A 13215-nucleotide genomic window follows, 5' to 3' on the forward strand; every position below is an offset into this window, starting at 1 on the left:
GTTGCTGTCCAAATTTTAAACAGGGCACTAATTCCTTATAGCAATTGTTTTTCAGTAATACTTCCTGCTGAAAATAAAAAGCAGCTAACCAACTTCACTGATATTTAGTTCTTGCCCTGTATCAAGCAGCTGCAAAAAGAGCTGAAAAATGAGAGGTTTGGAAACTACTGAGGCTGAAGACAGATTATAGTTTTTATTCCAGAGAGTTGACAATGTGCGGTAGGAAACAGACATTGTTCCTTGTGTGTGTGCACTCATCTCACCCCTCATATCTGGTAAACAGGTTAGGCAGATGTTTTTAAAGCATTTGTAGAGCTTGTAGAGCTTCAGAAACCTGTAAAGACTAGAAGTGACAATGGGACAAAAGAAATGTGTGTCTATTTACACTATAAGCAATTATGCCTGTGACATACCTATTCAACTGTCTGAAAAACCATCACCTATCAACCTGAAGGATTAATGGGAAAGACTCACTAATCCATACAAGAAGATAAAAATTGTATAAATAACTGTGCATCGATTTTAGAATATTCTTATCCATGCAGGTTAGGTTTTTAGACGATGGATATATATTTCAAGAAGTTCAGGATGGCCACAATCCCACAAATGGGGCTCAATGTCCACAGGCCATTAATTCAAGAAATATGAAATTTTAAGAAATATATGTAGATTCTCTGCCTGGCCTTCAACATAAAACAGCTACTGAATAGTGCAGGAATAATGATCCACAAGCTTTTTCCAGCTTACACAATTTCTGTGGCTCATGTGAAAATAATCCATAATTTGATTTACAGCTTTTATCTTATTCTGGTTCTCAAGATAATATAAATAGTATCGATTAAGATAGTATAGATTAAGTACAACTTTGTTCACCCACGCATGTTTATTGGGGTCTTCCTGTGATATAACCAACTGGGTGATGACACACTGTCTAAGGTTCAATTTTATTTCTACCATAGCCAAGGATCTGAAGGGTTGAGATTTCATTTTTTTTTTCAGTGCCATAATATAGGAAGTATATTGCCAAATATAAACTCCCATCACTGGGAAGTGCATTTTCCAATAATCCAGTTCCAAACCACTGACTGTTTTGTCCGTGTTAGTAGAATATTAACAGAGATCTCTGGTTGTCATGGAAAAATCAGAGGTTGTTCTCAACGTAATCTCATTGGGGCGGGGTGGGAGGAGAGATGCAGAAAAATGAGATCATGACGATGAAGGCTTATAAATAATCAGAGCATAGGGTTGCTGGCAGATGCACCCTCTGACAAGGAATCATCCCAAGACTGAATCCACAAAACAAGTGGATTGGGGCAAATTATACCAAAATACCCAAAACACTAAAGGGATTCTGGGAAAGATTTTTCATTCTTCTTTAGTGGAGTTTGCAATATTATTGTGGAAACATGTGTTGTGGAGGTTGTGCAAAGTGCCTTGGAGTTGTTCTCATTCCTCTGGCTATCCTATGTACCATCGCCAATGTTTTGCTGTTTTTTCCTGGAGGAACAATTCAAGATACCAATCATATATCAGATGAAGTCTGGTACTTTGGAGGGATCTTGGGTTCTGGCGTACTGGTAAGTAGATCAGGTGTAATGTTCTTGTTCTTGTTACCGCTTAAAGAAAAAAGTCAAAAGTTTACAGAAACTCAATTACACTTCAACTGTGGTACATTCTGTGTTGGAAATTAGATGGTCAGATTGTTTGACAAATAACTGGAAATTCAAAAATGACATCATTGGAAAACTAATTTAATCTTATATTAAGAAAATGGACCACTTAATTGCTAGGAACATCTCTTTGCTAGGTCACACCAACATCCAACATGTCCCGTATTCTGTTCCAGCAGAAGTTATAGATTTAAGCCATTTCTGCCCAATGTTGCATATATGCAACAGGGATCAAAGGTGTGGGCTGTGGTCCCAGCAAAAATGGGTTGATCTAAAGTTGCTCCAGTAAATATATAATTAATCCAGTTTACCTCTTTTGTATGCTGGGATATTTCAACCAGCTTCAATTTTTTTTAACTTGAAAGTAAGTCCCATTGCATTTAAGGCAGTGTTTTCCCAAGAAAATATGCTTTGACTTGCATCCTTAGGGCCAAATCCTATCCAATTTTCCAGTACCGGTGCAGCTGTGCCAGTAGGGTATGCACTGCATCTTATGGTGGGGAGGCACTCACAGGAGGCCTCCTCAAAATATGGAAATATTTGTTCCCTTACGTCGGGGGAACGATGCATGACGGCTGCACTGGTGCTGAAAAGTTGGCTAGGATTGGGCCCTTAGACTGCAGAGATCCAGCTGCATTCACCACAGTAGACCTGCTGACTGCCATGTGAGGAACTGGAAAAAAGAGAGACTAAATTTCAGCTTTCAGATTAAATGAAACTAAATGGAAAATTATCAAGCCTAATCAAAGTACTTTTTCTGTTATCAGATGGTGTTCCCTGCCCTGGTCTTCTTGGGTCTTAAGAATAATGATTGCTGTGGATGTTGTGGTAGTGAAGGCTGTGGAAAGAGGTTTGCAGTAAGTATGAAGTTCAAGCTCCAAGCTTTATTATTTAGCTCATCACAGTCAACTGGATGCAGTTCTGTCTGGCAAAGCTGGACTGGCTAAATATTAGCCAGTCCAGCTTTGCCAGACAGAACTGCATCCACTTCCCTAAAGACATACTAAAATTAATGGGAAAAAATGTTTAGTTCTGGAAAGAACGTTGAGAGGCCATATCGATTTTCATTTTTTTTATCCTTAACAAATCATTAACAACTAGTGTGCCCATTGTGCTAAACTCTTGAACTGCTGGGGTTCTGTTCAGTTGTGTTGATTTTCTCCCCTGTGCTAGTATAATAGAGTCATGAGCAAGTAAGGGAAACAATTTAAAAATATCCAATTACAACCTATAGAAGTCTTAACTTCAATAATGTGAATATGCCTGTCTTTTTGGGAACTTATTTAGGACCCAATCCTATCCATCTCAGGGACATATGGTATGGGGGTGGTAGGTGAGGCAGAACTGTCCCTTCTGTACCATTGTCCATGGTAAAGCACCACAGCTTCCCACTTGCTTACTCCCAAGTGGGTTCTCTTGACACCTGAGGAGTCTCTCCTTATATCCACTTTCTTGAGTGTAAGGAGAGCCTCCTTGGGTGGTGTGGCTGCAGTGCTTTTCCATGGATTGTGATAGGAAAGTTCTGCCTCACTTGCTGCCCCCACACTGCACATCCCTGATCCAACTTTCCAGTGCCAATGCAGCCCTGAGATAAGGGAACAAACGATCATTTACCTTGAAGAGGTTTGACTGCCCCATCACCACCACAAATGCAGCACACGCCCTGTTGGCATGGCTGCTTCAGCACTGGAAAGTTGGATAGGATTGGGTCCTTAAACATCACAAATATGCCTTTTTCAGTTTGTCATACAAATTCTACTCCTTAGAAGTGTTATTTTAACACTATTGCTGTATATTAGCAAGATAGCAATTAAACACAATTTTGCCAACCAGATAGATAGTTTGGAGATTTTGGAAGTCATATAAAACTGAGATTCCAAGAAAGGGGTTTGAACTAGGGCAGTGGTTCCCAAACTGTGAGCCGTGGCTCTCCAGGGAGCCATAGAAACAAGCCAGGGGAGCTGCAGAATCCTCATGAAAACCCCGCCGCCCTATACAATGTATAGGGTTGTAGTCCCAATGGGGAGCTGTGGTCAATTGGTCAGTAGGTCAAGGGAGCCACCAGTTGAAAAAATTTGGGAATTCTTCAACTAGGGTGTGGTGAGTTATGATCTGGATTCACACGAATAAAACTTAGAAAGGAAAATTCATTCATGTTCACTTCATCATTGTACTATGAATCAGCCTGTACAACCCAATCTTGTGCATGTTTACTCTGAAAGTTCCATTGTATTTAGCAGACTTACTCCCAAGTGGAGCTCTGAGTTGGATCAGAATAGTGACTGTCAGAGGGGTTTAACCCTCCAGTGGCATTCACCAGCAGTAAATGTATCCTGCCAGGTTTTCTGCTGCATCACTAGCAGCAGATTGGGTGACAAAATGGAGTAGACTTAAATCAGAACTGTGTTTCTGACTCTGAGAGCATCATCATATGCATCTCTATGTAGGAGTCCTATTGTGTTCAATGGGGCTTATCCTCAGGAAAGTGTTTATAGAATTGCACCCTTAGTCTTCATGAAAGAAATCCCCAAAGCCTTTCAACAAGGGGAGAAAAACTGAGTTGCTAAATGTCTGTAGTAAATGTCTGTACCTCTCCAGTAGATAAAACGCTGGAGTCTGTATTGCCTTTCTTGGCAGGCTGTCTTGTAACGTTGCACTGCACGACAATAAGAAATGCAAAAGGTGCTTCTTTTCCCAAGTCCATTTCAAGAAAAACTGCACCACTTGAATTTCTCACATTATGTGGCTGATGGAGCCTTTGTCAAAAAAGATGTGGCAACCTTAGCTATATGTGCCACTGTTTTCTGACAAGCTGAAATTCACCAAGTGTCGCTTTCTAAACATTGTGCCTGTTAAGCTCCTGCTAAAGGCTTACCAGTGATTCTCAAACCTTTTCAATTGGCGGCTTCTTTGACCTACTGGGCCATTGGCCACGGCTCCCCATTAGGCTACAATTCAATTCATTGTATAGGGTGGCAGGTTTTTTGCAAGGATTCTGTGTCTACCCTGGCTGGTGTCTGTGGCTCCCCAGGAAGCCATGGCTCACAGATTGTTAACTACTGGCTTAGACCCTCTCTCAGAAAACAGTGGCAACCCTACACAGCTCTGCTGTGTAGTCATCTCATCTTATGAAAACAGTAAATAATATTATATCTGCTTTCCATAACAAGGAGCACTAGAAAATTGCCTTGATTACTGTTAGAATAGAAACATTAGCATAAGCTCTGCTCCTAGGGATTTGACCTATCATTATTATAAAATTATTGTCATTGGCTTACAGCACAAACTGAAGTGTCTGTACATATTAATATAATAATAATTTTGTTATTTACTTTGGGCTAGAGTAAATCAATTTTTCTTCCTTTCAAAGTCTGGGCAGATTGGATCCAGGAAGGGGGCGGGTTCAGCAGCAGCCATGCCTACTGAATCCTTCTCTGGCCTGACCCACCTTAATGGGACAACATGGACATGCTAGCAATATCACTGGAGCAGGTCCAGGTTGACCCATGGCGACAGTGAGGGCTTACCCCTGGGCAAGAGAACAAATGTTCCTTACACTGAGGAAGCCTCTGGATGCCAAAACTCCCATGTGGGATTCATGGGATGCCACAGTGATGCTGCTGCATCACCATATGGGGAGTTAGGTAAGATTTGGCTGCCCGGTTTTTAAATTAATTACCTCAGTACTGTAGATCAGACAGCTGCACTCTGGACTTCAAACAGCATGTGGTCAATGCAGTTAGGAAATTTCAGTGGAGAAAGAGATGGTGCTTGTGACATCATTCCTTTATACTCTGTGGGCTACAGATATAACATATACTGATATGTGCTAACCATGCCATCTGGATGGCATGAAGTGGACTTTGACATGACCTCTCCATTTCTCTTGTTCCTGGCAGATGTTTACTTCTGTAATATTTGCTGCAGTGGGAGTTGTGGGAGCTGGATACAGCTTTATTGTGTCAGCCGTTGCTCTGAACAGAGGCCCTTTGTGTTCGATTTATGGAAATGATACTTGGAAGTATCCATTTGAGAATGGGTAAGATATTTGTGAACTGCATCACCATGCAGAAAATGCTGGGTTGGTGGGGGTGATGGAATGATATTGCTGTAAGGAAAGGTGTTGTCTTACCTCAGTATATCATCTGAAGCACTGTGGGGAGTTGGATCACTTCTAGCTGTTAAGGTATATGAAGACCAAACATTCATATCGTAACCACCTTTCCATTCTTGTGATAAACATCCTATACAAATAAAGGACATTCAAAATTCCAGAAGCGCATCCTCGTGGATTATCTGTGCATTGGCTCATTCCTCCTCTGTCTGTCATAGGTTTAGCACAGTGTTTCTCAACATTTGTCCTCTCCTGTACCACTTCACACGGTCCACCTATTTGAAACACCACCGAAAGTAACTGGTGATGACATCATCACCAGTTACTTCCAGTTTGGAAGGCTAGATGTGATATGACAGACAACAGTAAGAGGCTCAGGGTGGATGGGAGGGCTTTTTTGAGCACAGAAAAGCATGCTTTGGTGCTCTTGCCCACCAAGCCGAGCCTCCTACAGCTGTTTGTTGCATTACATTCCTGGTCTTGCTGCCAGGTAGCAGGTGTCCAAGGGGTCCTAAGTGATACCACCAGACATCACCTCTACCAGTTGAGAAACACTGGTTTAGTACATTAAAAATAAGTACAGTGTCGCAGCCTCACCATTGGAGTATTAATACTTCTTTATTTTACATTTTTTCTGAAGAATGGACCATTCTAATTGCCACAGTTAGAACCAGAAACATGGATGGGCTGGTTTTATGGCCCAGCAACATTTTCTGTTGGGTAGATTCTCTGGATTCCTTTTTGCATTTGGAGTTGCCACCTTTTTTTCTAGCTTTGTTCATATACCTTTTAACACCACCCTTTAGCAAAAAAAAAAAAAAAGATTCCTATCTTCTCCTCTCCATACCAGCTACAGCTGCCTCTGCTTAATTTAATTTATTATGGGCACAGGGGCAGACCTATGACAACAACAGTGGTGGCTGTTACTTCTGTCGTACTAGAAGGCTACACTGGTATTAAGTTTAAATTTGGCAAAGACTTTCCACTAAATGGTGGCACTGGGGACAAATGAAAGCTTGGGGGGATTTTTATTAGGAAAATAATAAATAGCATGAGGAAAAGGTTAACCACCAGCACCATGGTCCCAGTCTGACTTGGGATTTCCCATGGCTGCACTGGTTGAAAACAAGACAGGGATAATCTCAAGAATTAGATTCAGAGATGCGTCAGCACGTCAAATCTAGTTCAAGACAGGGACAAAGACAATTCAACAGGTATGAGTGCACAACATCCACAATAACCTTTGAAATGGGACTCGGCATGGAGTCTCAGCATATTGCACGGACAGTGGATAAAGTTGTGGATAAGATTTCATTTGCCATATAGCACTTAGGTTCAGATTTTATTTCCATTACTTCTGATACCAGTCTTCAAGTTCTGACTCACTAAAGGCCAATGAATTTTGGCAGGAAGGGAAGGTTGGAAAATTTCAATTCCCCTGCCCAATCATTAAATCCTACACTCTGCCTCTGGTGATTCCAGTGTCTAAAGCAAGAAACAGATTTGCCCCTTTGAACAACCTGTGTCCCAGATTAATTCCATAACTCAGTGTTATTCAAACTGTGAGGCACGGCTCCCTGGGGAGGCACCACTAACGCACGGGGAGGCACGGGATGTCCTCTTGCATCGACACAGTCACACCACCTTTCCTGGGCAGAATGCGAGCCCCTCTGTCTTCTGCACTTTTTTTTTTTAAAGCAGAAGAAACGGGGGTTGCTCAGCTGCTCCCTCCGAGAGGGACTGCGATAGTGGCTGCTGCTGCCCGCCCTCTTCTCCCTCCTCTCCGAGGCTGCTGCCTTCTGTGTTCGCTGCATTGATCCTTGTCTGGTTGGTTCCTAGTTCCCAGCCTGGGATCACTTCTCATCAAAGTGAAATCTCTCTTTTCAAGCCCTTCCTCTTCCACTTCCCCCTTTCAATCTCCAAACCTTCCTGCTTTCCTCCCCCTCCCCAAATAAAACGCTTCCTATTTTACCAGTCACCAGGGCTTTTAAAGTTGTTTCCATGCAGTTGGCAAAGGGGGGGGGGAAGAGGCAAACACAGACTTTACTTGGCCAAGAGCAGAAAAAGAGAACCGTTTTTTAAAGTGATTTAAAAATCTTAAACAACAAGATTTTTAAATCACTTTAAAAACGGTTCTCTTTTTTAAGGGAAAGGCTGTATTTTTAAAGTGATGAATCTTGCTATTTGAAGGGAATACTTATCAGCCATTGATGGTTATTGCCAGCCCAATCCTATTCACACTTTCCTGGTAGTAAGCCCCATTGACTGTAATGGGACTTACTTCTGAGTAGACATTCATAGGATTGAGCTGTGCATCTCCTAGTATAGGAGACAAATCAGCCTCCTAACCAAACCCTTATCAGCTCTGATATATTTTCATGGTCTGTTTTTGTAATTTAATTTAATTAAATTAATAAAGGGTTCAATCCTATCCAAGGAGAATGGGAGAAATGACTAGTTGGATTGGGGTCCACAGGGGTGTGTGTGTGTGTGTGTGTAATGTTGGTCAGACTGGTTGTTTACAAAGTTCATTTGATAAAACAATTCTATTGGTATGCTTACAAAGTTGAAAAAATGAGTCTTCCTGGACCAGATAAAATCTACCTACTCCAGCATCCTGTCTCCAACAGTGATGAGCAGCTGATCATTTATAAAGCATGTATATTGCTGTGTATTAATAATATATTTTTAAGATCTGCATTTAATTAATGATATGATTAATATAATTAATATTAATATAGTTAATATTTCTGGCCACTTCCTGTTTAATGATGTCACTTCCAGCCCTCGGGAATATGATGGGGAGTCATGGCCAACAGCCACGGGGGTCGAGGGAGCCACGGGCCAGAAAAGTTTGAGTACCACTGCCATAAGTCTAAGTGAGAGTTACTGACAACCAGGCGCTCCTCTCTGCTTGGCCCTACCTGGGTTTCTGTTTCTTGGTCACATGAGAATGAGTAAAGATGAGATAAACACCGAACATGACAGATGCTTCAAACTGGCTTTTACACATAAATGACACATAAACCTTTCACATGCCTGATCTCGTCTGATCTCGGAAACTAAGCAGGGTCAGGCCTGGTTAGTAGTTGGATGGGAGACCGCCAGGGAATACCAGATGCTGTAGGCTTATACCAGGGGTGCTTACACTTTTTTGGCTTGAGAGCTACTTTGAAACCCAGCAAGGCCCGGAGATCTACCAGGGGGGAAGGAAGCGTCTGACAGACACCCCCTTTAATGTATGGAGCCCCTGCTGGAGTCTAGTCAGTTTCGTCAGTTTTGTTGCTGCATGCCTGAAGAGCAGCTAAAGTGTCAGTTTCAGTGTCAGTTTAGCTAAATATGTCAGTTTCGTCTAGTCACTAGATGAAACTGACATATTAACAGTTTGGAGAGACAGGGCTCCGCGATCTACTCATTTTGTCTTACGATCTACCGGTAGATCGCGATCCACCTATTGAGCACCCCTGGCTTATACCATAGTCTTTCGAGACTGAAGGTTGCCAACCAACCAAACCTTTCCTTTTACTTTTTGGCACAGGAACTATCTAGGGAACCACGGAATCTGGACTGATTGCAAGAGCCCAGAAAATATTGTGCCCTGGAATTTGACTCTCTTTTCCTTGCTTCTGATAATGAGTGGAACTCAAGTGGTGCTGTGTGCCATTCAAGCGATCAATGGACTCCTGGGAACGATCTGTGGGGAATGTAAATGCTGCGGGTGTTGTGGGGTAAGTCTTCTTCTATAGGTCAAAATTTAAACAAGTCTTCCTGTTGTCTTCTTTCTAGGTTGGTTGGTATTACAGTGGGCTGTCCTTATTTGCAGGCTCAGCATTTGCGGATCTGAATATCTGTGGATGCCAAGCCAGCAGCTGGAGGGCCTCAGAGGACCTCCCAGATATGACTAGAAATGGCTTCCAGTTTGCCAGCTTGGACCCAAAAGTGTACCAGATGCATACTTGGCAGCAAATACAGTCTGGCTTGATGTGATGCAGACCTGATGTGAAGGAAACATGGGGTATTCCTCAGTCCTTTGTGGCAGGGCTGTTAGGTTCAATGTGGCAAACTTTTATATTTGTGCCCAGGCTCTTCATTAAGGTAATCCTGGAAAAAAGTCAAATTTTCTGCATTGACTAGATCATGCTGGGTAAGCACAGATGTTTCCTTTGCATCACTGAGTCCACTAGCCATGCCACTTCCAGTTTCCAGCTTTTTGAACCAGCAGTATGAACTGCAGCAATCCACAGGCAAGAGGAATAAGGAGCTGGATAGTTCATTTATAGTTTAGGCAGCCTTGCTTGGGAGTAAGTCTCATTGAACTCACTGGGATCTATTTCTGAATAAATATATAGAGTCAGGGCTGGCCTATCCATAAGGCCAACTGAAGCATTTGCCTCAGGTAGCAGATTGCCTGAGATTGCTCATCTCTGTCCACCTACTTGCCTTCACTGCTCTTCCTCCTTCTCTTTCTTGGAATGGAGAAGGAAGAAAGAGACAGAGAGGATGAGGAAATGTGGAGGGAAAAGGAGTGCTGAGCTAGAACATAGGAGAGTGGGAGGAAAAGTGACACATCATCAGATAAGGGGGGGCAGCATTTGGATGCTGCCTCAGGCATCAGGAGGTGTTGTGCCATCCCTGCATAGACGCTAAGAATTCTTCCCTCTCACTTCCTGGATCTCATCAGGCTTTAAACCCTCCACAATCCTATCCTACTAAGACCGTACAACAGCAAAAGCAATAAATTAAATTTTCTTGCTTAGATAAAGAGGACTCCAAAATGAAAGTTTGCCCAACGGTTTCTGCTTGAATTTTTCCAACTAAAATAATACCATGATTTTGGAGTTACTGCTAAGGCCAACTAACTTATAATTTGATTTTCTCTTTCAGGGAGACGGACCTGTTTAATGTATATGGAGATGACAGAAACGGCCTCTACCAAGCCTGTGATTACCCTTCCAAGCATTCCTTTTGATATGATGGGCCAAGTGCCTTTTACTAAGCAGGGGAATTTCCCCACCTTTTACAAGTGACCTTGTCACTCTCTGCTGTTGAAATTTCATATCTCCCAATGAATCTAGCAGCTGTTTTGACTACAGTGTATTTATTTTTGTCATAAGTTCTTTTCCAAGAGAAATGCTTTGGAAACTTCTGACAGTGCCTCTTTGCTTGCCTGGTATCCTTTTGGATGAAGGAGAGCAGGCTATATATTGTACTGAGTGCAGGGTCTAAGGCACTGCTGGCCAATCTTTCAACTTTAAGGCTCCTGGACCTTTAACAATTGTGTAGAAAAGGGAATTTCAGCAGGTGCACCTTGTCATCTGTTGTTCTACAAATTCCATCTTCTACACAATTGTTAGGAGCCCTAAAGTTGAAAGGTTGGCCACCCCTAGTCTCACAGGGAGAATTGAACCCTCACAGGGTTGAATTGAATTCTCACAGGGAGAATTGAACCCAAACTTATTCTGACAAGCATATTCTTAGGAATACAAACCCCCTCTCCTTTCTTTCAGGCTGGTACACTCAGACCAGCAGCGTTTGTCTTCCTGCCCCCTTCCCCATGCACTTAACCTGACATTTTTGACTGCTCTTGGACAACAGTCAGTTGTCAGTTAGGGTTGCTACAAACCAGATGCGACTTTAGTCCTATCATTGCACCCAGCCTGCTTGCTTTTTTGTGTAAATAACATGTGGGCAGGATAGGACTAAATCCCCCACCTCACTGTGGTCCTGATCCAGATTTCACCCTCACCATACATTTATACAGAAAATGTTATTTATACAGAAAAAGCAAGTGAGGCATGGCCAAGTCATGTCTAGTTTGGCAATTAATCTACATTCCCTCAAGGGGAACTGCACCAGTGTGTGAACTCCTTCTTCTTATGTGCAGGGTCACCATTCTGTGGTGATGACATTGCATGTCATCACTGAACTTTGGAGTTACCAAGCTAAGTGCTGCATGGAGCTTGGCTCAGATCTGTGCAGCTTACCAGGAAAACTGCTCTTAATATGAGTAGGATTTAAAAAGACTGGTTCTCCCCCTTACTCTTTCTCTCTGCTGGAAAAAGCTCCACCTGTTGACTTCTGCCTTTCAGCACTTCCAGCGCAGCAGAACTTTAGGACTTTGAACAGGTGGCAGCTTTGAAAGAATCACCTCTGCCCTGCGGCTATTTGCTAGTCACTTGCAAAGTGATTAAAATGCCATCACCACTCCTTAGGGTAGAGATATATCTACTTCCATATACACATCCACCTATGTGTGCCTTGGTTGCCAAATGATGAGAAGCCTTCATGCTTCCAGAGCTGTTGTGTAGAAGTAAGGTCCCTGACTGGATTTTTTGTAGCCAAGCCAGACTAATTCAGCCCATCATCAGAAAAGCTGGCCAAACAGATTTTTATGCTCTTTTTTGCTGCTGTCATCACTACATCTCAAGAAGTTTAGCAAAGATTGCTTTTCAGCTCAGCAGAGCTGCCATGAGAAGAGAAGCCAAACTCCTGAATCTTCCTTGTCACACCACTATTAAAGGCATAGAGCCTGCTTTGAATGGTTTTAAACAATTAAGTGTTACTGCCTTGGTTCTGGCCTTTTATATGCCTTTAACTGCAAACAGTCATAACGTACTTCAGCAAGTGGCGTTTTTGTTGGCATAGGAAGAAAATGATGGGGAAATCTCCAGCTGCTTAATTGCTTTGTACTGAGCTGCTTTCCAAGGAGCACACCCAGAAAACAGGTGGCAACCATAGTTGGGCATCAGTACTGTTATTTGAGGGCATCTGCTAAAACACTTCAGCTATCACTTTATTCTCTTTGATTTCTTTTGTGCTCCTGGAATTATAATTCTGCAAGATGGCATCTTTCACTCAAAGATTTATTTGTATATAGTTATATTATTGAGACCTTTGTGCCAAAAAAATCATTAAAGCATTTTCGTTTTGTATAAATATGCTGTGTAATAAATGTTTTCTTTTACTGACAGAAACTGTGCATTCCTAATGCACATTTAAAGTAGGCTGATTCCTTATGTCAACAATTATCAACTTTTTTCTTCTCAGGGCACACTGACCTCTATGGCAGTGGTTCTCAAACTTTAAGGGAGCTTTACTCCCTCAGCAGGTTCTTGTGGGGGAGGGGCTAGGGCAGCGACGCAATCCCAGGATCATGTCGCTAAGGGGGGCAAGGGGGGTGCTTTGCACTTACTTTCAGCAGGCAGGGCTGCAGCAGGCTACAGGAGGTGCGGGGAGCCCTGCACAGCGCTCCCGAGGCTTGGAACATTCACTAAAAGCAGGCACAAAGTACCTCCTGCAAAACGGAAGTGCTTTGCATCTGCTTTTAGTGAAAGTTCCAAGCCTAGGGGAGATCTGTGCAGAGCTCCTCACACCTCCTGTAGCCTGCTGCAGCCCTGCCTTCTGAAAGTAAGTGCAAAGCACCCCCCTTCA

General features: G+C 42.6%; 1 protein-coding gene across 1 annotated transcript; it reads left to right on the forward strand.

The window, feature by feature from the left end:
- Positions 1-1406: 1406 nt before the first annotated feature.
- TM4SF4 (transmembrane 4 L six family member 4) lies at positions 1407-10686 on the forward strand. The gene is made up of 5 exons (XM_066621595.1): positions 1407-1577; positions 2438-2527; positions 5570-5709; positions 9323-9512; positions 10669-10686. The coding sequence occupies exons 1-5, from the start codon at positions 1407-1409 to the stop codon at positions 10684-10686; spliced, it is 609 nt and encodes a 202-aa protein (XP_066477692.1).
- Positions 10687-13215: the final 2529 nt, after the last annotated feature.

This window comes from Tiliqua scincoides, chromosome 3 (assembly GCF_035046505.1).
Source record: "Tiliqua scincoides isolate rTilSci1 chromosome 3, rTilSci1.hap2, whole genome shotgun sequence".
In the NCBI taxonomy this organism is placed as follows: Eukaryota; Metazoa; Chordata; class Lepidosauria; order Squamata; family Scincidae; genus Tiliqua; species Tiliqua scincoides.

Bases quoted from the DNA above. Each gene is read 5' to 3' on its own strand.
- TM4SF4 (XM_066621595.1), top strand. From the start codon at position 1,407: ATGTGTTGTGGAGGTTGTGCAAAGTGCCTTGGAGTTGTTCTCATTCCT. The intron at 1,578-2,437 runs GTAAGTAGATCA...TTCTGTTATCAG, and splicing joins TCTTGGGTTCTGGCGTACTG to ATGGTGTTCCCTGCCCTGGT. The intron at 5,710-9,322 runs GTAAGATATTTG...TTTTTGGCACAG, and splicing joins AAGTATCCATTTGAGAATGG to GAACTATCTAGGGAACCACG.